The 24,287-nt window shown below is 38.1% G+C and overlaps 1 protein-coding gene across 2 annotated transcripts in view; it reads left to right on the top strand.

Annotated features, from left to right (window-relative positions):
- Positions 1–24,287, top strand: part of LOC101875912 (liprin-alpha-1) — a 65,344-nt gene that overhangs the window by 5,433 nt on the left and 35,624 nt on the right. For both annotated transcript variants that reach the window (XM_034061644.1, XM_031053547.2), the window contains exons 3-10: positions 17,604–17,705; positions 18,314–18,478; positions 19,347–19,421; positions 19,854–19,955; positions 20,203–20,424; positions 21,309–21,455; positions 22,411–22,545; positions 23,724–23,807. In XM_034061644.1, the coding sequence (XP_033917535.1) occupies positions 17,604–17,705; positions 18,314–18,478; positions 19,347–19,421; positions 19,854–19,955; positions 20,203–20,424; positions 21,309–21,455; positions 22,411–22,545; positions 23,724–23,807 (1,032 nt within the window). The remainder of the gene's footprint in view (positions 1–17,603; positions 17,706–18,313; positions 18,479–19,346; positions 19,422–19,853; positions 19,956–20,202; positions 20,425–21,308; positions 21,456–22,410; positions 22,546–23,723; positions 23,808–24,287) is intronic.

Here is a 24,287-nt window from a genome sequence, read left to right as displayed (position 1 = left end):
AAACCACTTCTCTGTTTTTAGTTTGAAGGCACTCAATTTTTAATGGCATCACTGCGCTTAATTCTTGACATCCTGTGAGTTTTTCTGCCTAAGGAAGAGTCTCAAACTGTTGTGTACCTAGACAATGGCAAATGGGTACTTATGTATTTGCACATCTTGTAGATTATAAAAGTGAACACAATTTAGTCTGCAGTAGTGATGTGCATTTTTGAGGTGCCAGGGAGGTTGACTTGTCTGGTATACCTGTAGTGTAGTGGTCAGCCAGTAATTTAAAAGCATCAGCTCTAACTCACATAAACCCAGTAACAGCTGTTTGGAGGAAGGAGACTTCCCTTGTGGATGGCTGGTTTTGCAGAGAGAAGAGCATTCTAATCTTCTATAGATGTGCTTTATCTGTGACATTTACACAGAGTAAAATTGACTGTGTGGTGGTTTTTGTATGGACAGCTGGAAATGACACACATCAACACTGTCTTGATAAAATATCTGGATTCTTGGCAATGCTTTTTGTTTTCTGGGAGTTACCTTCTATTACAGATTACCCCAGTCAAATTGCACTCTGACCTTGGAATGTGAACTTGAGGACATGAAAATGCTGTGCCAGAACTTAAAATTGATTTTATTCTGCCTAGATTTTTTCACAGGCCAAAAAAAAAAAAGGAACTTTTTTACTTTGAGAACTTAGAGAAGTTTTATTTTTAATGTAGGTACATTCAGTTCTGATTTAATTGTGGTCTTGGTGGATTGAATTATGGCCTTCACATGCCTTTTAGAGTGTGTTCTACAAAATTCTAAAGAAAGGTTTGTGTGCTTAGTCTGTGAAACACACAGGATGCTACTGCATTTAGAAGTAAAATTTTGAAGTTAGAAGAGATCTAAGTGACTACCAGCTCTTGCTATTGAGGTGTTGCAGAGTAGGGTTCGTTTTGCTGGTAGAATTTAATGTAGATCATAGACTCATAAAATCATAGAATGGTTTGGGTTGGAAAGGACCTTGAAGTCATACAGCTCTAACCCCCTGCAGTGGTTAGGGACACCTTCCACTGGAGCAGCTTGCTCCAAGCCATGTCCAACCTGGCTTTGAACACTGCCAAGGATGGGACAGCCACAGCTTCTCTGGGCAGCCTGTTTCAGGGCCTCACCACCCTCACAGTAAAGAACTTCTTCCTTATATCTAACCTGAACTTCTCCTGTTTAAGTTTAAACCTATTACCCCCTGTCCCATCACTACAGTCCCTGATGATGTTTCTATAAATTACAACAAAATGCTTGTATTGCATGGAGGAGATGAGAATTTAAGTTGCAGACTTGGGTGCCTAGCACAAGTAAAAGCGCAGCTGATGAATTCACAGCAACTTATATCAGGATGACAATTTTAATATGTAAGCTTATAAAACTCTTAACAGATGTAGATATGTTTCTGTAATACAGCAACACTTATTAAGATAGTCTTAATCTTGCACTTCAGGTCTTTTTGTCTTAAATTTATACTACTTTGTTTTCATTTCTGTGCAAGATAAGTACAATACATTTTTTCAGTGTATACATGGGGGCAGATGAAAACTCTGTTGGAGGCTCTGTGTGTAAATAAGAACCTTGTACTGTAACGTGGAGGAAAAAGAAATGCTGCCTATAATTTTGGCTTGGCTTGGTTTTGGCTTTACTGGTTTGCCCAACATGTCTTAATTGAAAATGAGTCTGCAGCAGGCCGTCTTTAGTTGCTTTCTAACTATAGGAAATACCTTATCACTACTGCACATTTCACTTAAGAATAGAATGCGTTTGTTTCATTTGTATTCAGTTAAAGTCAGGTACATCTCTATAGAATTGCCTTCCTCACACAGTCACAGAAACACTGTTCAGTGTCTCACATGAGAAATATCTAAACACTTGGTCCAAGACTGTGCTGGTATTGTTTTATAACGGTGAATTGAAGGATTTAGTTGCCATTTTAATAATGGTGGTGTTTGGATTTCCTCCAGGCAAGTTTTAAATAATACAGGATGTCATAGATGTGGAAATAAGGTTTTGAATTGTACATAATATGAAGAACACAGTTGCAGAAAGTACATTAAGGAAAGGGCTTGCCAAACTTTGCAGCAGCTGAAGTTTCCTTAGCATTTTAAGTGCAGATCCATTTCCAGTGTTCACAGCTGTTCAGCCTTGAGGTGACATAGCTTTTGCTTCTTATTCTTGCAAGATGTAGTACTGACTTCTAAATAAAAGACATAAATCTCAGCAGAGAGCCCTGTGTCCATGAATGACAGTGATCCAAAAGGTTTTCAGATGTGCAAATGTATGTCAGAGGAGACGCATCCTCCACTTCCCTCATCCCATTCTGACAGCAAAGATCAGCCCCACTCTTTCCATTGCCTTTTCAGACAACTATAATCTTAGTCTATGTTGGGTTTCAGCTGTTAAATCTTACTTGGCTCTTGCTGTTAGTCAGTTACTGGACAGCTTTGTCTTTATCTACAGTAGTTTAAGTCAGATGGAAATAGGAATTGATGCTCTGAGTTATTTACTGACTATCAATAAACCTCAATTTTCCTAACTTTTCTTTGTATTGAAACAGACAATTTCCTGTCTAAAACCTTAAGAATATCAAGTTATCTAAAAGTATCCTCTATGACTGGTGAAAAAGTGGAGTAGCTGCACTTAATACAATGGAGTATATTGAGGACCAAGTCTAGCATTTGTTCTGATTTCTTGGTTCCTCATTTAGAGTTTTGGGTGACTTTTACTGAAACATCCCACTTCTATCCATCAGACTTCTGCTTGCCTGTTGTTCGCAATTTGCTGTTTATACTGTGCCTCAGCTTATCTTGATAATGAAAAGACCTTCTAGCTAGATGGAATTTGGAGTTATGTTGAAGTTTTCTTGTATATGAGGATGAATTTCAGTGCTGTTATGATGTCCCATCAATCCCTTGAATAAAAAGACTGTGTGAAGCCTAAACCTACTGGTTTTATTTTCCTTAGTTTATTTGGAGGAAGAATGTTTTGATGACTCCACAGAAAAGCTTTTTTTTGTTTGTTTTCCATAGGGATATAGCCCTGACAGATGAGCTGGTGATTATTTTTTCCTACTCTTCTGTGTACAAATGCCTGATGATGGGTTTATTAATGTTTGTTAGTCTTCACTTGCAGTCTAACAGCTGTATATAAGCTTGTGTGAAAAGAGCTATGATCAAAACAAGCTGTTCTACAATCTTAGGATATATCTGGAACCAGGTGAAGTTCACATATATCCACATCTATGCTCACTTGCCCATAGCCTATTGTACAACAGGTAGTGTTTATTGTGGTATTCTGAGAATTCTTTGCTTGCATTTTTCTCTCCTCATGAAATACTACTTTAAAGGTGTTTGTTAGCAAGACTTAAAGATTCAGTGTGGCTGCGTAGTTGGGATTTCCATCTGGACTCTTGGATAGTTTTGTTTTTTAAAGATAAGTATGAATTCAGTACCACGTTCTCCTCTCCCATCTCCCTCTTAGAAGTTCTTAATGTTATAACATCCATTGGTCTGTGACTTTGGTTTCTCCTTTCTGGTATTTATTTACGAGAGGTGGCTGTTGGTTTTACTCGCTGCAGGATTTGATCTTAAAATTAAGAGTAAATGTTTGTGCTTTGATATGTGTAAATCCCTTATAGGTAACAATGTTGTCAGAGAACTTGAATCTTTTGGAGAGAACATTTTAGCTATCAGTAATTGTGCTTTATGCTCTTCCGATGTTATCACTGTGTTCTAGAACTCAAATAATACACATCACACTTAGTTATTTTGGTTTTCTAAATTTTTCTTTCTTTAAAGGAATATGAAAGAGATCTCCAGTTAAGCTGCTTTTAGCAATTTAGGGAGCTTAAGTCACTTTAAGTCGGTAAGGCTGACTGGTGTCTGTTGACATATATTAGAGAATACTTATCATAATCTCTTGCTCATATGGATCTTGAGCTACAAATACTGAGAAAGGATAAATGTACATTGTGTGTGTCAGGTAATCTGGGTGTTCATGACTTTCCAAGTGTATTTTTTTGTGAGCCTGCCTGTGGAGTCTCCAAGTGTAAATGGGGAAATGGGTGGAAATTCTTGCCAGGAAAAATGTTTTCATATTCTCCAGGCTGAAAGAAGAACTATTATTGTGCTGTTGAGTGGAGTGATGTTTTTATTCAACTTGGACTTTTTCACAGGAGTGCATGGAAATAGTGTTTCTGCATCTTGTAAACTCCATCTAACTGTAGTGAGTTGAATATGTATCCTTGGGTCACTTGAGGAGATTACACTGCCAGCTGGTATATTCAGAATTGGAGGAGAACTGTGATTACTAGTTGAAGTTAATGCTCAGTTTCTTTCTGGTATGTTGTTTTTCTTCAGGTTCTCTGTAACCTGATGTGAAGAGTTGGTTAACTTGTTTTTTTTGTCTGTGACCTTTATCTCTTTCAGACATTACCTTGGGTTTTGTATAAGCTCTACTGAGTATCAGCTCCATTTCTTCTTATGGGCATGACAAGGCTCTGTGGCCTGTAGCATTTTTAAGAGAAGCTTTGTTGCTTAATCTTCTGTTATTCCACAGTGGCTAGCCTTGAACTTTGCCCATGTGTTTATGTTCATGTCTACTCAGGATATGGTTTTTGAGGATAGTATGACAGTCTTAATGGGAATATGATTTTAGTTGCATCTGAAATATACTATGATGGGTACACATGAATAAGAACAGTCAACATATCTCTTCCTGTAGCTCATCTGGTTATGTCTTCAGAAACATAAATGTTAAAGAAATAGTATTTTGTTTTAGAACTCATATGAAGTGCTCCAAGATTCCTTAATGAGAAGATTCTCACACTGCTGGTATTAGGCATAATCGGGTATCTTCAGGTCAGGTCCTAAACGTGGACCATCACTTGTTTAAAGGGCCATGGGGAGGAAAAGCTTGGAAAGATTGAAATGCACGTCCTTCTAGTTTTATTGAGGAGAAAAAAGAGCTTCCATTTGGAAAAGAAGCATTTTCTATTTGTTGTGATAGGAAAATGGGCAAGCTCTGATTTTTAACTTGTTATTATTTTACTTTTTAGGGTTTTTTTTCTTCCCCCTCTGTAGAACAGCAGTTGATGTTTGGGTATGCTCTAAGTCATGCTGTGCTGTGCCTTACTTCTTTTGCTAGTACATGGTAGGGTTTGGTATCTAACTCTGTTTCACATCTAACTGTCTGGAAGTATTCTGAAGCGCAGTGTTTGCTTCTTTTAATCCTACCACCCATATAAATACATATTGAATTTGATTCTGTTCAGTTTAAATTATGTGTAGGGGAACATTGTTTTTTAAATGTAAATTTACCTCTTTATAAAGAATTGCAGGCTAAAATATATGGTAAAACTGAGTAAAGAATGTAGACCTTGGGTTAATAGAATCTTTACTATTGGAAGAAGTGGGACTCTTTTCCCACCTTAAGTTCACAGACCACTGGACAGTATAAGGATATAATTATATAAGCTGAATAATTCACATAGCTTAAAAAATAAAACCAAACCACCTTAAGATGTGCAGTTTAAACAAAGAATTAGTGTTGACCTATACAAAGTTTAGACTGGCTTGATGTATAGTTGAAAGATTTCATTGTGAATGTTCATGTAAAGAAATGACCTTGTAGTTGCAGTTTATTAATAGTTGTCTTTTCAACATTGACAGTTTCCTGTACTGAGAAATGGTGTTTGTTTTGAATGACATGAAAAGGAATTTTGGCTGCCCAAGTCCTTGGTGTAAAAGCTAAACCTTTCTTTCCTGTGGAGAGGGCTCACTCCATAAAAAGGATCATAAAATCCTGTTATTTTAGTGGGACATTTTAATGCTCCTGGATCCATGGTTATCTCAGTAAATAATAATTAATTTTATTAAGCTGTTTTGGCACTATTTCTGAACATGATCATGAAACCAGAAAGGGAGAGCGGTATCTGAAAGTGGAATTGCTTGCTTGTTTTATTGTGTGCTGCTTGATGTGAAAGCCTGTTTGCTGTGTAAATCAAAATTGTTTAAAGAAGTGGAGGGGAAAAGGGAATTCTGCTGCATGCATCTGGAAGGCTGCCTGCCTTGTTCAGTGGCAGGGTTGAAGTTGTGGATTTGAATTGTGGATTCTCCAATGTCAGATGTGAGTCTGTCACAAATAATGTGGCAATACATGCTTTGACCAATAGAATGTTATAGTCTAGGCTCTCCTCTTCTTTGCACTACTATCCATAAATGGGGACCCCTGTAGCTGTAATGGTGTTTTACCATGGTGGGATTTGTGGGTCCCCATTACTCTTGCTGTGAATGAATAATACTGGACCTAAATTCTGTTAAAAGCTGTGCTTTTCACTGTATGTTGTGCTTGAGTAAGACTTCTGTGTTTACTGTTCCCAAGGGGAGCCTGAAGTCTGTGTAATTCCATGTTCTTTAAGGTTCTCTTGTGTATTGTATTGCAAGTCCTGACATCTTGCACTTGAATCTCTTGCTCCTACAAGGAGTTAAGACATGGGCTACCTTTTGTCTTTTAATGTGGAAACCCAGAAATAGAAGAAACTATTGTCCCAAATCAAAGGTAATTAAACAAATTAAATGGGATTAAAATGTTCAAAAGAGTTACCTGTAGTATAGTCTGTGTTCTTCAGATAATCTAATTATGGGAGTAGAGGATGACTCTACAGCTGAGAGACCAATGTTAAAAGAGCAGAGCATGTATGGAGGCTGCTGTTGGATTTATGGATTGATCTGTTTGTGGTTCTTACATGTACATGCGTGTCTTAGGTAAGCTTTTAACTTCGGAATATCTCTTCAAAGCTCCTCTATTTGCCATATTACATTGGGGTGAATGACTAAAAGTTTGGTTTAGATAAAGTTGCAGGTGCACTCTGAATCTTGAGGGCTTTTTTAATTACTTTTATTCCCAAGTCATGTATTTTACATGCAGTATTCCCACCTTCTGGTAGCTGATGGGAGGAAAAAGGCTTGGAAGGTCCTAGCGTTCTTTTAGCTTGGCGTTGAGGAGCACGAGGCAGGTGCATCTTGTAATTTATGCCTTTGAGAACATGCAGCTTGGAGTTTTCAGAATGTCTTTGGAGGGTGTGGTGCAACAATCTCCTCTTCCAAAAGCTGAGCCTTTGTTTTAACAATCTGGAATTACTTCATGTAAGATGGATCTGAAAGAGGATTTTTTAATGGTTTTTAGCTCTTGCTGCTTGTTCGTGCAGGAAAGAAGCTGTCTTTTCTCCCTCCTGGAATATTAGTTACGCTGATTACTTGTGTTGGTGTAACTCTGATCCCCTGTTGTAACTGTAGTCTTCAGACACTGCGTAACTCTTCTGTAATTTGTGCAGTGGTTATAAAAGGTTAAGTCCTGGGAGGTAATAGAGGAGAAATGGGCCAAGCATGCCTTTACTCAATGGATTAGGAGGCTGCAGTATTTCCCTGTTGCATCATCTTTCTCTTGTTTGTAGCCTAGTGTGGAATAGGAGCTTCTCGTCCCTTCCAACCAGGTTCCTCACCAATCCATCTTCTGCTTCAGCATTTGTTACTGGTTACAGCATGTTGAAAGTCTGTCTCTTCTTTCTTTTATTCCTTTCTTGCCTTTCAGTGTTATTAATACCCCTGGTTTTGTTCTTGGATGCAACATGATTTTGGGTTCAGGTGATTACGAAGTTTGAAACTGTTGATTATGGGCATCTTTTGCAGCAGACACAATTTACTTTGAGAGTTGAAAAGCTTTAAGAAAACCCCACAAACCAACTCTTTGACATTTAATCTATGTTGGCAAGGTAAGCTTTTATCTGTTGCAAGATGTTTTTGCAGGGGCTTGAATTTCCTTTATTTGTAAAAATGGAGCAACTTTTCTATGCAGCATGCCAGTTGCATTTACTCTGAGTATTGCAGATTTGGCTATATTTAGCTTCAATTACCCCCGTAAATTCACTTAGCATGTAAACTGGGGTGATTGAGTGCAAAGAAATAGAAGAGAATGTAAAGAACCTGTAAGTTGAATTTCCTGCTGAAGGCATGTGTCTGTGCTCATTGAGTATTACTTGCTTAAACAAGTTTGAAGTTATAAGACTGAAGTGTTCATCACTTGGCAAAATAAATAAATACATATAATAGGAGAGCACGGAGGGGGAAGTACGTGTTGATGCTTGTTTAATGAGGGTGGCTTGGCCAGCCTTATTCAGATATTCCCAAGCATTCCCTTTTAACATAGTGTGAAAAAGTACTTCACAACTACTAGCCACGGAGTTAAACCTGACAACTAGAGGCCAAGATGAATGATTAGAATAGGGCAGGGCAGCGCTTCAGCTGCTGCTTGCAGCTTTTGCAAGCAGAAGTATCTTGTCACTGAAATGATCATACATGATGGATCTTGTCCTGGCTCTGTTTCCAAAAGAATAGTATTACTCATGTGAGGATGAATTTTTTAAACACATTAGAACGCAGTATTTGGGATTAAATCGGTTTGAATTCCTAAACCTCATGGGAATTTCATATTAAATGAGAGCCGGGCCAGAATTGTGCTGTTGCTTGTGTGTGCAGCTTGTGTGGAGTTGATAGACATTTTCTTCCCTTGCCTATGGAAACTGATAGGTAGTTCAGTGTTGTTTACAACTTAAAGGATTTTGCTATAGCTTTGTAGTAGCTGCTTAGCCCCTGTAATGGGGGGTATAAGGAAAAATACTGAACTTGCTAACTTTTCTCAGCATATCTTGCTGTAGTTTAAGGATTTGGCATTTTTGAGGAGCATTGTGTGTCTTGTATGGGATTCCAGAACATCTTGACCAGCTTTACATGGAGTGGAAAAACTGAAATGAAATCTCTCTAGTGTCATATTAAAGATGGAGACTGGTTTTGTCCCATAGCTTGTCAAACTGGTAATGCAGGATTCTTCCTTTTTAATTAAGTACAACTGTATTCTCCTTCTGCCATAGTGGGTATGGGTGTGGGTAGGTTTCTTCACTGACATGGACTCCAAAAATGGAGATGCCTAAAGCTACAACTAAGAAGTTGTGCTGCTGCTTACTGTATTAGTTACTAATCAAAATAGACTAGGCTAGGGGTGCAGGAATGTGGTAATTTATATTGTGAAACCCTCAGATTTCACTGATTCAGAGTGTAACTGAGAGGCATTTATGTTTTTAAACACCCCCCAAGTATTGTGAACTTATTTCTGTGTTAAGGTAAAGTGTTCTTCTGGAATATTGGTAGTTGGACTGGTACAGTATTGGAAAGGATTACTCTGTTATTGACTTCTCTCAACAGTTCTGCACAGAGCAGCCAGACACATCCCAAGTTGAAAAGCCTGTTTTTCAATGATGACTAAAGTTTTCCTGATACATATTTTAGCTGATCTTGTACATTTTCCCGAGCTGAACAAGCTTGGTATGGTTTCAAATACTTTTGTTCCCTATCTGCCCTTTCAGGGGATGTGTTCATGTACACCTAAGAGCAGCTAAGGTGTAACTCTTTTTGCATAACCACTACAATGAAAAGGTTCTAGCCATGTGATGGAAGAAGATTTTCTGCTGTTGCATATGAATAGATGCTAAGTTTATGGCAAGTGTGAAGAGTCCTTCTCTTTTTCCTATGCTTGCTGCTAGATAGCTGTTACCTTCCAGCTGTTGGAATGGTTCTGCTTTTGGGCTTCCTTACTCAGAAGTCTCACAGTGTCCCTGAGGAGGGACAATGTTTTAGAAGTATTTTGCAAAGACAAGAGAAGAAAATAGCTAAAAGCTAGAAGCTATTTCTAGTTCATTTCTTACCATCTGTGTATTCTGTTAAGTTGCAAGGTTCAATCCCCCGATAGAGTATTTAGAGTAAACCTTTGAGAGGAATTAAGTACTTTGGTATAGTTCACTGGTTGGATATGTAATCTTTAGTACAGATCTGTGGCTTTACAAGTAAGGCTGTGTTAAAGAGGCTACAGTAAAACTGGGTTGTGTCCACTCTGGATTAACTGGGCAACTTGGTCTAGTGGAAGGTGTCTCTGCCTGTGGCAGGGGATTGGAACTGGATGGGCTTTAAGGTCCCTTCCAGCCCAAGCTGTTCTATGATTTTAAAAGATACCCTGTGCGATCCACCATGCTTGGAACAAGCTTCACATGCTGGCAATTAGTTAAAGTCTGATGAAAGGATTAAGAAATTACCTGGAAAAATGATGGATTCTTAATGCGTCAATGATCACAAGGCTTCTTGCCCTACAGGAAGATGCTTAGCAAACTACCAGTTGTTAGACTAAAAGAGGAGTGACTAGATGCAAGTGACTTGGAACATGACATTGTTTAAGTCTTTCCTTGGTTCCACACACCTACAAAGGAGTTGTAGGATGCAGCTGTGGCTTAGTTTTGTCTTTCAGCACATCACCAGCAAGTGATCTTGTGGATACCAATTGGTGCAGATGTTATATTCACTGTGTTGTATGTAGGTCTAATTAATGGTGGAGCTTGGAAGATGCTCAGAGATTGCCATGTGTATGCTGCAGTGCGAAGTACAGTAGATAATCAGTGACTGTTTGCTCTTCAGTTATGCACAAAGATACATTTTTGCATGAAGCTTTGCCCCTAGTCCTATATACGTAACAGGACTGTTTTATGGGATTTAGAGAAAAATTAAATGCAAGTGTATAGGTGATAATGATTGTGCTAGTCTGGGTGGTTTATACAGGCTGTAGTGTAGGTGGCTGCTGTTTGCCTGTCTTCAATCTATGCTTTGCTCTGTGTACTGGGGTTTACAGGCTCACTTCCCAAACTGTTCTGTAGCATGTGTAAAGTTTGAGTATTGACTAATGTGGTGAAAGGAAAACCCCTGATCTTTCAAGGATTGAGACACTAGGTCTAGCCATGTTTGAGATCTGGGACTTTTACCCCCACCACTCAAAACAGGGCATGTCTATCAGCCATGTGTTAGATCAGGGAAGGGGAACTACAGGAGGGAGAACATGGAACTGATGTGTTTCTTGCCACCCTTTTCCTGTTACAGCTGCATTCCTCTTGCAAAGCTGCCAAATACCACCCTTCATTTATGTTTTCTTGCACTTCAGCAGGCAGTGCTTCCTGAAAACTCCTTCCAATGAAGTCCAGATTTAGTGCTTTGTAGTTCAGGTTCAGTGAATAAATTTAAGCAACTTGGGTAACTGAAAACCTATTTATTACCATGGAGACTTGGTTTTACTATAAGCCTTTCCATTTTGCTCTTGGGCATATGTTTGGTACCTACTGGTTGTGTGTTGAGTTCTTTTGCTCATTGCTTGTCAAAGCTAGGCAGTTGATTTTACTTTCAGCTCCTAAGTGGCCTGGAAACAGGGAGTTTCATTCCAGAGCAGTAACATTATGCAACTGCAAACACTTAAAAACCTAATTGCCTGTTTAGGATTGAGCAGTGTTAATGACAAAGCCTAGATAGGTCACTCCAAGAAGTAAGCTTGAAGAGTACCAGACTGGAAACGAGGGCTGGAATGATAAGTTTCTCAGGCTTAGAATTAGTCACTGTCTGTCAGCTGGCAGCAATATTCTACTTGAGTGTTTTCATGCAGTTTTACTGCTTCTGCCAGAGGGGAGGAAAAAAAAGGTGTATTTTTTTTTTGAGTCAAGGAAAATAAAAGCAGAGAGTTAATTAAAGGTGGTATTAAGTGTTTTAAAATATCTCAGTGCCACTGGTTGGAATGGGAGAGGGTTTTTAATACTAAATAAATCTGCACTTGTGTTTTAGTAGTGATCTTTTGAGTTATAAACTATCTTGTGCATAAGGAGAAATAGGAAAGGAGGCTGATACACTTCAGCTTATAATGCATGTGTTCTCATTGTGGTGGCTAGTTAGCTCTAGCAGAAAACCTCACAAACATATTTTAATATTACCATAAGTATTTCCTTACATTCCCTTTTAAGTTGTTGGGTTTTTGAGAACAAAAGATAAACTTAGTTCATTGACCTGATTCTCCTAATACTTGAAATAAGTTTTTATGTTTCCAGGTCAGGAAATCCAGGCTGCTTTGGTGCTTACTGGAAATGAATTTCAATAGGTGAAAAGCAAAATATTTTTCTTTATACACTCCAGGCTGATATTTTTTCTTTGCCATTAGCACATGCCAGAGATACGGAAAAGTTGGAAGCAGTGTGATTCATTATGTAGAACAGGCAAAGTGCAGTTTGTGTTGCTTGTCGTTTCTTTGGGATTTATTGTTGTTAAAGTGTGTGTAACGTGCCTTGGAAGGCTGGATTTAATGAGTAAAACTTGTCAGGTCTTTCCTGTTTTAACTCTAAAATACCCTTGAACTATTGTTTAATTCTGACTGCTACCTTAAACCCATTCCAGTGCCTCACCACCCTCGCAGTAAAAAACTGCTTCTTTAGGTTAGATATAAGAAGTTCTTTACTGTGAGGGTGCTGAGGCACTGGAACGGGTTGCCCAGGGAGGTAGTGAATGCTCCATCGCTTGCAGTGTTCAAGGCCAGGTTGGACAGAGCTTTGGGTGCCATGGTTTAGTGTGAGGTGTCCCTGCCCATGGCAGGGAGTTGGAGTTGGGTGATCTTAAGTTCCATTCCAACCCAACCCATTCTATGATTCTATGAAACAAAACCCACCTAAACTGGTGTGACTTAATAAATGTGCTTGCTGGGATCTTCCAAATCTACTGGGGACATTGATCATTGTGTACTACCTAGAACTCTTCGGTTTAAAATGAAGTGGCTATGAAATACCTTGCTAAGCTTAGATTTTTCTTAGGTTTCTTTATTTTTAAGAGTGTATTTTTCTTTTTCATGCACATATCATTTAGAATAATTGTGGTCTATATGTAATCTAAGTAACATGATGGAAACTCACCTCAGATTCTATCAGTTTCTCATCCCCAATGGCCTGCGCTTTGCTCAGTTGCTCTCTCCATGTTCTCTTCAGCCTCTCAGGTTTTTGAGTAGGCTGTTTGATATGCAGGGTAGGGAACAGAATGTTAACAGTGAAACAGAATATTACTTGGAGATTAAACAGATAAATTCCACTCACATGTTCCTGCCAGAGATGTTCCTAAAGATGCAACAGTTGCATCTTCATCCTTGTATTGCCAGAAGATACATTAATAGTATTTAATAGTGTTTTCTTTGAATCTAAAATATGTTTCTCTTCTTTGATAAATTTAAAGTATGTTTCTCTTTTTGTAGCTTTTGATCCTTTAAATAAGCTTTCTAGTCCTGTTGTAGCCTGTAATCCACCATTCGTTATGCACTTGCATGGTGTTGCATTTTATTGTAGAATAAATTCTTTGTGTTTGAGCAGATTTCAGGCAAACTTAGTTCTTTGTCTGTAGGGCATCCCTAATACACAATTTGTTAGTTGACTTTCAGGGATTACCTCTGTTTAAGCTTAACCCCAAGCTAAATACTGTCTTTGCTTACATGTAGCATTTATTGTGTTGTGATGTACCACTATCTGTGTATGTAACCTATAAATTATGCTTGTAATAAACATGGAGACCTGTTCCTGAAACCAGTCTTGTTCCTAAACCATGATTTTGCTGGTAACCAAGTGCTGTCAGCTCACCCATGCAATATGTATGGGTTTGACAGCTAGATAATAGTTGTTCCAGCTTCTGGAAGGATGTTTTTGGTGTGGCCTCTAGAATACTAAAGGCTGAAGGTCAGTTCTGAAGGTTGATGTGAAGGGAATGCTCTTGATATAAAAAATCATGGAGTTAGATGATAATAAAAGCCCCCAGAAAATGTATTGCTGAACAATAGCAAATTTACTTGCTCAGTTTAGCTGGTTGTTCAGAATATCATTTCTGGCTGCATGAATGTTATATTTGGAATGATTCACTTAATTTAGAAAGATACTTCAGTAAACATTTCAGTTTAGTATAGAGTATGGGTGATTGTCACTAAGTCCTCATCAACAAGAGATGCTTGCCTGGTATATTTGGCACTCTGATTCTTGTAAGTGCTCTAAAGTGCTTATTCTGAGTCCTATTCTTGTCATCCTCAGAGATGGGTATTTATTATCCTGATGGCAGCCAGAAGCAGAGCAGAACTTTATTGTGATGTTCTCTATTTCATTAATTACAGCAAAGTAATACAGTTTTATGGATGAGTAGAAAAGTTTCTTGGGAGTTTTCTTTTTCCTTGAATTCTTTCTCTACATTGATCTAATGCCAAAGAAGAAACTAAGAGACAACTTCAACTATTTTGAGATGATACTCTTGCAAATATTTTCCTTTTTGAACTGCTTGAGGAAATCATAAATTATCTGCTGTAAAAGGTAAGTATGAAAACTAGAAAGACATCCCTCTTGGCATGGTCAGCTGAAACTAGGAGCAACTTAAGGGACTCAAAGCAGCTATATTTGATAGAAACAAACAGCAACAGAGGTATTATGCAATGCCAGAGCTACTTGTCAGTCTGTTTATGCAGCAGCAAAGTAAATTCCTGTGTGCATTGTTGCTTTGGGGTCATCTGACAGTGTGGTGGCTTGTGTCATAATTATGATGTGTTTGTGCTACAATTTATATTTGCACAGAAGTCTGCAATGGAATAGAACTCTCTGTACTATAATCATTTGAAGAGTGAATAGCCTTTGTTTCATGTATACAGCTGTTTTTCAGGAGATGAAGCTCATGCAGATGATAAAATGTATATTAATGCTATACAGTGATTTTTTTAAGTCGAGAAAGGCTGATGAAACAGCATCTGGTACATTTTAATGCTTTTTTTATCCTGTAAAAGGATAAAGATATCTCGAGTCTTTATCCAGACTTGAGGTAGAGACTGGAAAAATAGAGAACTTTCCATGTTAGTCTGTTCTCCTTTTGGAGAATTGCCTGTGGTTGATGGTTCTAAATGTTAGTGTTGGCATTGAGAGGTTTTTATTACATTATTATTAATTTTGATATATTTTATTTGAAAAGGGCAGAAAACCACCAACAAAATAGGTTCCTATCAAGCTCTTCTGTGAATACTTGGAATTTATTAGTACTCCTAGTAGTTTCAGTAGTACATCATTATCTAATACATAGTAGGAATGGCATGTGAAGGACTGTGACTCTGGAACCACATTGTGGTTTACCTAAGCTTGTGTTGGAGCAGAAGGGATGTGTGCTGTCAGTTGCCTGAGAGTTTTGGAAGCTCCCACAGGTGGGATGCTGAAGGTACAGGAGAAGTTTGGACATGAAGGAGCAATCTGCAGGGAAAACTGAGTCAATTTTTCCATTGGCTCCTGTGAAGGTTGAAGTAGGTTTTACTCTGCTTGTTTTTGTGTTGAAAAAGTTCCAGTACCTGTATTTACAGACCAGGTTGTTCTAATAAGTGTATTTCAAGGGATTTTTACTTGAAAATAATGGGGCAGATTTTTTCCTTTTTAAATACTGCAGCAAGCTATTTATCTGAGCATAATTGCTAGACAAATCAAATGGGGTTTCTTAGCAGTTGGTAAAAGGAAAAGAAATGAGGCATTTTCTTTGCAGTGATTTGCTGGTTAAGTGGGGGGAACTATCATAGAATCATGAAGCAGTTAGGGTTGTAAAGGATCTTAAGATCATACAGTTCCAGCCCCCCTGCCATGGGCAGGGACACCTCAGACTAAACCATGGCACCCAAGGCTTCATCCAGTCTGGCCTTGAACACCAGCAGGGATGGAGCATTCACAACCAGATCTTAACTAGGGAAGTGGGATTCTGGAGGTGGATTCTGCATCTGTGATGGTGGTATTACCATCCTTTCATAGCAATTTTTAAAAGCCTCATACATTACTAATTCCCAAGGAGTTCACTATGGCTATCTGTTGTGCAATTTCTTCTTTGTCTTTCCAGTCACATGCATGCTTTAGAATGAAGTTTACCAAATTAATCTTGGAATTTGCAGACAGTGTCTTTTGCAGACAATATCTTTTGACTCTGTCTGCTTATTTTGGCTGCAAGTTAGAGTCTGCAGATGTGCTAGCAGATTTAGTTGGTGTGTATTGTTTTTAAGCATGTGTTTTCTGTCACTTTGAATTTTACTGCAAAACAGCTCCATCTTAAGTTTTTACTTGATATAAGCTTTACTCTCTATTACTCAAGTAAAGCATAACTTAATTTTGCTTTACTTAACAGTTACTGTTTGTTAAGCGGAGTTTGGGAGAGTTAGAGACAGTGTTTGTGCACACAGTGTGTCTCCACAGTGTTATATTGGTCTTGGTTGGCCGTTTGTCTTGTGCGCCTTGTCTTGATCATCACCAGCTGTAGTAATTAACTGTTTATTAGATGTGACTTGTTTATTGGTGTTTTCCTTACTTTAGACAGTAGAGAAGCCTAATTTATTTACTGACATTGCAATGTTTTATTACACAAGTGCTTCTAAAGTGTTCACTGGACATTGGAATGACCAGTGTGTATTTATTTTCACGTTCTAAGGGGCATCAATGACACAAGGGTGGTGTTTTCCTTCAGTTTCCTATGAATCCCTCTTCTAAAGCCTGGATTCACACTACTGTTAATAATAATTTCTGACATAGCTCAGATTACAACTGAAATGTTGCCTAAGTGGGTAGATAAGGTTAAGTTCAGTATTTGCTTCTAAATGTGGTGTACAGTTGTATGTGTTTTTCTATCTGGAGTATGCTCACTGAGTTTATAAAACATTCAAATGCCTTTAATGTTGAGTATTTTTATTGAGGCTGTTGATAAAGAGTGGAAATGGTTTAGGATGTAGAGACTCTTTCAGATACTCAATACAATCATAGCTTCCTGACAGAACCCCTGAAATGCAGAAATACAGTCTTTAATATTGACTAGTCTTAGTGTTCATAGCAATAAATGTGCAGTAACTGATGTGAGTTAGTTTAATTCCTGTTTCCTGATGACTTTTCACTCTATGTGTTATTTCACTTCAGTTTGGTTTGGTGAAAGCTTTATTGAATTTGAAGGAAAAGCCTTTTGAGGGCTTTGAGCCCAAGGGCTCAGCTTTTAGAACATTCTGATTCTAATCCGCTGGAGATTCTAGCAGGGCTATAGGGAAAGGGCTGTTTCAGTTCCGTTTTGTGAGATTTGGAACTAAGTATAAATGAAATTCCTGTGTGTAGCTTAAGTAGAGAAATGGGTAAAGTTCCAAGTCCTCCAGAAGTGAAGCTTCAAGAATGCTCTCTTACTATAAAGAAGTAACCTATTCTGGTAGCTACCACTGTTATGCATTTTCTCTGACTATTAAATACTGACATCAAATTTGATGTTTTGCTGTTTTTTATATTGTACTGTGCTGAGTGCTCCATTTTTTTCATGTTTCCCTCAACAGCCCTTAAAAAAACAACCCAAACCCCACAACTTTCTGAAACAATAACCAAGTGCATCACAGAGTTTTCCCTTTGCTTACCAGGGAAACCCCAACGCAGATAACTGCATCGAGAGACAAATGAGTCTTCAAAATTACTGGTCAAATATCTTTTATCTTTACAGTTGACAATGTAATGGTTTCAAGTGCTTGAACATAAGCCTGTTTAGCAAGACTATACAACTGTATTGGCTTTATACATCTGAAATGAAAACTTCAAGAAATCATGTAAAGTGTACACATGAATCCTCTCTCATTGTACCCTGATATTTGATGTGCTTATACTTCTGTCTGATTTATTCCAGGAATTTGCAGCGCTTACGAAAGAGCTGAATGTGTGCAGGGAGCAGCTGCTGGAAAGGGAAGAAGAAATCGCTGAACTGAAAGCAGAAAGAAATAATACCAGGGTTAGTTCCTTGTCTTCTCCAAGATCACCGTGTTAAAGCATCCAACTGAAAGTGGTTTTCCTCTGATAGTTGCACATGAATCCCTCAGAAGCGTTTTGATTAAGAAGGTTTGGAAGCTTATGCACAGCTCCCAGTAGTGCAGAATCAGGAAAAGCTTGTAAGACTGCACCGCTGTCTCAGTCAGCTTTCTTGTTGTTAAAGTTTTGTAATCCTCTAATGCCCAAGATCAGAGGAATAGGTCAGACAAGCTGTCAATAGATATGATCTGTTTCAACAGCTTGCACTGTTGCCAGTTGCTTTCTGATTTAGAGCATTTCCTATGTGTATCCTGACAAACACGCAGTTCCTCAGGCCGGTGGCAGAACTGAGAAGACCTTGGTTAAATAGAAATCTCATTTAAAAAGTAGACTGAGAGATGTAGGAAATGCATTACCTCTGCAAATTCAGTCACAGATGAAATGTTAAAAGCAAATCCTTACTCCTAATGCAGTTCTCTTTGGCTTTCAGATTTGAAGTTTAGAACTCAAAACTTGGTGGTTTAGGAGGCCAAGTTTTCTGTAGTTGTGCAGAACAGAACTAAACATTATTCCTGTTTTTGTTTGTTGTAGCTGTTACTGGAACATTTGGAGTGTCTTGTCTCCAGGCATGAGCGATCTCTCAGAATGACTGTTGTCAAAAGACAAGCTCAGTCTCCAGCAGGAGTTTCTAGTGAAGTAGAAGTTCTCAAAGCACTAAAATCTTTATTTGAGCACCATAAAGCCCTTGATGAAAAGGTAATGAAATACGGTAGCTAACATCATCTCATCCAGGCCCTTCTGCCTTTTGTGTGGATCATGCAGTTGTTCATGCTAAAGTTGGAAGTCTCTGAACTTTCTCTGTATTAAGATAGTGGCTTTGCTATAGATGCATCTGTAACTTCAAAATTAATATTGTTTCTCTCAGAAGCAGTTTATTCTAGTACTTTAATGGTGATAGTGTAAACTAGCATGGTTCAGGGGTGATATATTTGTTGTAGGAATGCATACATTTGCTTACCTGGATAATATCAAGATTTAAGGCTTTTGATTGTATAATACAAGAAATGGACTAGGGAGAACAGGAGGAGAGGAATCTGCCTACACTGTGATATACAATAAAGCTGAATTAAAGGAACTCCACCCTTCAGATGTGCCTGATGTTGGGAACAGGATATGCAAGCTGTAAAGTTTACTGTAAATTGTGCTGCCAACTCATAGTTTGCCTAACTTCTGTGACCCTTGTATATAAAGTCTGGCAAATTATTTTAAGTAGAATTCCATCTCTTCTTCCGTGTTGTAAATAGGCAAAAGCATTCACACTCTGTGCCTTACAATAGGATAAGCAGATCCTGGATGTGTTTAATTCTTGCCTAAACTTACAGGTCATGTTAAGATAGCATAAATTAGTGACAAAAACCACAAAGCTAGATTTTAAGATCTGATTTGCTTCTCTGGAAGGGTTTTTTATAGTGTATGTTGTAATTAGACTCAGGATTATGCTGGTCTCAAGTGTAATGGAATTAGTGTCTTTTATTATCTGAAAGGGCATGGCTGCATGGCAATAAATTAAATGGTTTTCTTGTTAATTTGAATGATTTCAAATTACTTGGAATTACTCTTTCAGGTAAGGGAGAGGTTACGAGTAGCACTTGAAAGATGTAGCTTATTGGAAGAAGAACTAGGTACTACACATAAAGAGGTATGTTTCTTTATTTGAAAGAAGGCTTCATGTGTGCATTGTGGGTGTTTTAGCCAATATTTGTGCACAGTAATTTCTTCAATTAAGGGTTCACTTTGAATTTCTTGTATTTGATGTTTTGACAAATAGAATAATTGTAATTTTTAACTTGGTCACTTTGAAAGAGAACGAAAGGGGGGGAACCCTAAACCCACCCTCCCTGCCCATCCCCTCCATCAAAACAACAAAAAGAACTCCTGTGGCTTTAAAGTAAGTATTTTTGGGTTGCAGTGGCATAAGTTTCTGAGTGCCTGTGCCATATTTTATTAATACATACCTTGCAGTAGGATCAGTAATTGTTTTCCTCCTTTGCTTTTGCAGCTGTTCTTTATATTATTACTGAGTAAGGAACTGACTTAAAACATATGGATGTAAACTTTCCTTTTCTTTTAGTTAATGATTCTGAAAGAGCAAAATAATCAGAAGAAAACACTTCCAGATGGGATGCTGGATATGAATCATGAACAAGAAAATACACCAACTACAAATGGGAAGGTACAGATACTTTCTTTTCTACCTGATGTCTGATTTTTAATCATTAACTTTAATGGTGAATCATTCATTTGAAAGTATAATAAGATTTTTGAGTGATGATTTAATTAACGAGCCTGTTACCACAGTTTCAATCTTTGCAGTTTGTGCAGTAATAAATGGACTTGGAGGGGTGTTTACAGGTAACAGTTTGGTTTTCAAATGTGTATGTAACATTCAAATACATATTGTCTTTTCACTTGTTCAATAGCGATCCTCTGATGGTTCCTTATGCCACGATGAAAATCTTACTAAAGTGATTGAGCTCCAGGACATCATAGATAAGCAAAACAAAGAGCAGACGCAAATGAAAGAACGTCTTACTGCTTTGTCCAGCAGAGTAACAGAGCTGGAAGAAGATCTTGATACAGCCAGAAAAGACTTAATAAAATCTGAAGAAATGAATACCAAGTTACAGAGAGATGTACGAGAGGTGAGGAATACACTGTCAGAATTTGGGTAGTCACAAATGCAACTGCTTTATAAAATGTCAGTCTTACTGGTGCTCAGTTGTACCTTTATGCTTTTTAATGTCTTTGGTTTGAGAGGCGAGAAGAAAATCTAGAGCTAGGTATATAGTTTATGAAGATATTAAGCTGGAGAAGATTTAGCACAGTGAACTTGAACATGTTCTTGAAAAGATCTTGACATAAATGCTGAGATTTGTTCACGGAGTTTAAATTTCTTAAAGATGTATGTGGTTAAGGAATCATATTTCAGTGGTGGGATTGACAGTTCCTGTTACTGACCAGTCACTAATCTCCAAAGTCCAATGTGTTGCAGTGTACTGTATCCTTACTAAATAGAAGCAGAGCTTAGTTAAATCCAAGAACACGCTTTGTCCCCAGCAAGTAAAGATTGCTGTGTTTGTGCCATTGAAAAGGCAAATAGCTGATCTGTGGTATAATATAATCAGAGAATCATAGAATGGTTTGGGTTGGAAGGAACCTCTAAGCTCATTTAGTTCCAACCCCCTGCCACTGGCAGGGACACCTTCCCTTAGAGCAGGTTGCTCCAAGCCCCATCCAACCTGGCCTTGAACACTGCCAGGGCTGGGGCAGCCACAACTCCTCTGGGCAACCTGTGCCAGTGTCTTACTCCCCTTAGTCATTTATTTATTCACTGAAAGGGAGAAAAGGCATTGAACTTGTAAGCCCAAGCAAGACTTAATTATTTTAACTTCATTTTTTTACTAAAGAAGATAAGAGTCTATCTGACTTTTATTTATGATTATTTTTGGTTTGTGGGTTTTTCTCCTATTTTGATCACTAAATAATAATCCTTTATATTCTAAATTCTGTCTTCTGTCTTACATAGACTATGGCCCAAAAGGAAGACATGGAAGAGAGAATCACAACTCTTGAGAGACGCTACCTCGCTGCACAACGTGAAGCTACATCTGTGCATGACCTCAATGATAAACTTGAAAATGAAATTGCCACTAAAGACTCCATGCATCGACAGGTTGTAATTTAACATAGAAAGTACATTCTGTTCAGCTTAAAACTAGTGGAAATGATGTTCATATTGTACTAAAGTGCTTTGCTTTTAGGAAGATAAATACCATGTGTGAAGTGCTATTGTTAGTGATGGTTTCTCAGTGACTGGAGGGGTGCATCATATGGAGTTTTACCCTGGAAGTGAAGATGAGACAACTTGTTGGGGAGGTGGAGTGGTTTTGAGCATTTTGTTGCACTGGATCACAGTGCAGCAGGGCTGTTGTCCTTATTAAGTGTAGATTTTCAAGTTCTTACGTGCATATCCAAGCATCTTTAGTTTCATGTGTGAGAATTATTCATTTGAAGCTAAAATGGTTTTAAACTTTATATAGTGTGTAGTGATTTTTGTAGCCTGTAATAGAAGTAAATGTTGCCTTACTGCAGAAAGAGATTTGACATACACTTGTCATGAAGTAGTCCAACTTTATAACCAGAAATGGTTGTTTAGCCAGTCACATTCAAACTAGAGGCAGACAGCTCTTAGTCAACAAGAGAAGTCTCTTTAAGTGCAATTCTTGACAGAAGTTGTACATACTTTAAATAAAAATATACTCTGATATGTGTAGGTTATTTAAAATACCAAGGATTTCTTTCCTTGTTGTAACTTTAGTCTTAGCACAGTTGTGACATAGAAAATACACAACTTGTTCTGTGCTACTTCCTGTACCATAACTGTGTTTGGTGAAACAGTTGCCTTCAGTATAGACTTAATTGTCTGCAGGAAAAAATAAGAAGAGGTAACTTCTCTTCTCATGTAAGGGAGGGAGAGGATGCCACATCTTTAGTTATTAAACCAGCTTTGGACACTATGGACCTAGTAAGGCCTGATAAGGGCAGTAATCTGTATCCTTGACTTCTTCTATGATGAAAATTAATTACCATTCTAATGCTAAACACTTGCTGATCATAATCCTGTCCAGAGTGAAGACAAGAACAGGCAGTTGCAAGAACGACTGGAACTGGCTGAGCAAAAGCTGCAGCAGACTTTGAGAAAAGCTGAGACTTTACCAGAGGTGGAGGCTGAGCTGGCACAGAGAGTTGCAGCACTTACAAAGGTGAGTCAGTTGGACAGTGTCCTCAAGACTCTCTTCTCCATTGGTGCCCTGCTACACTAAATCTGCTCTTGGTGTGGGTTTAGTTACCTTGTGGTTTTTGTGTTTTCAAGGTCAGGTTGGACAGAGCCTTGGGTGCCATGGTTTAGTGTGAGGTGTCCATGCCCGTGGCAGGGGGGTTGGAAGTGGATGATTTTAAGGTTCTTTCCAATCCAAACTATCCTATGATTCTGTGATCTAGCTAGTCCAGAAAATGCTTCTCCTTGCTTTCTGTTTTCTCTTCATCTCTCTGAACATATTGCAGTTTGCTTTGTTTTTAACTTTTAAAAAAGAAATCTTCCTTTTTGGAACTTGAGGAGGTTTCCTGCTACATGATGAAAATGTCTCTGAATTAGTATTTTGCTGCTTTTTGTTAAAATTCAGTCAATAATTGCATAAAATCTTCTAAACCAAGAACTGTTTCTGAAGGGAACACTGAATTTCACTGTTAACCAAGTGAGGAATGTGGGGAGAGAGAGTAGTGGTATTCATTAATACTGAGATTTTTAGAAGGCTGCAAATGGAATAATGAAGTCTGAAAAATTGTATGTAGTAACTACAAGTAAGCCTTTTCAAACGTGTTTCCTTTTAAAGTCTTAGTTTCATTTCTTTCCCTGTTATCTTTCCTGTCCCTAACTGGCTCTGTAGTCTGACCTTTTGTCTCCTGGGAACTCTGCTGCTAAAGATGCTAAACTATTGGAACTTACCACCAAGCTTAGGAAGGTAGAATTTGTATATTAGTCCTTGTTTCTGCTTGCTGCTTTCTGCTTTGTCATGATTACTAACAAAGGGTCATGTTGTCGAGGCTGGTGAGGAGAAGCTGAAAATGCATTTATTTCAGTTTATTTTATTTTTCATTCTTGGGGGTATGAATGAACTTCAGCTGTTGCAAGGTCATTGCAAATAGGAGTTGATTCATGGTGCTCTATGGGTGAGAGGCTTCATCATTTTGTTACTCACCATATGGACTCTTGCTAGGTTCTTTCAGTGACAGAAAGGCATCTGTTCTGCATTGTGTATTAGCATAAATGGCAGTTGCATAAAGCATGTTAGATATATGATTGTGTTTTCATGTCTCTATGCATTTGAAACCTTTTTATTTGTAAACCAAACAGATTCTAATGTTGTTTTCAAATTGACAGGCTGAGGAGAGACATGGCAATATAGAGGAACGACTGAGACAGATGGAAGCACAGCTAGAAGAAAAGAATCAAGAGCTGCAAAGGGTACTGTACATCTTTTTAGCAAAGATACAAAGCTGAGAGCAAAAATCTCATCCTCTTCTGGCTATTTTTATTTCTCATCTTTAAAGGAAAGCCAGAGTTCAGGCCGGCTAATAGCTGGGAAAGTTGAGTTACTGAACTGTGATGGCTAATCATAGATCTCAAGAAAAAGCTTAAATTCTCCAATATAAGTTTGAAAATATGGCTAGCAATTAGGTATTTCCAAACATACTTTCTGATGAGGAGACAAGTAAAAAACTTGCCAATTAAATTACTGTGAAAAAATTGTATCCTAGCTTATAAATAATGGAATCGGTTCATGAAATCTGCCTTTTCTTGAGTGTAAGCTCAGCTTTTCAAGTTTCTGATCTTCGAACAATTACTGAAGTCTTAAATGTCCCTTATAATCCCTTACGGAGTCATGGAGGTACATGCAGTGTTCCTTAGTCCTTTGGAGAAATATTTCTATTAAAGAAAATGCAC

The sequence above is a fragment of the Melopsittacus undulatus genome, chromosome 4, assembly GCF_012275295.1.
Source record: "Melopsittacus undulatus isolate bMelUnd1 chromosome 4, bMelUnd1.mat.Z, whole genome shotgun sequence".
In the NCBI taxonomy this organism is placed as follows: Eukaryota; Metazoa; Chordata; class Aves; order Psittaciformes; family Psittaculidae; genus Melopsittacus; species Melopsittacus undulatus.
Note: the sequence above shows the minus strand (reverse complement) of the source record. Positions and strands in the feature narration are given on the sequence as shown.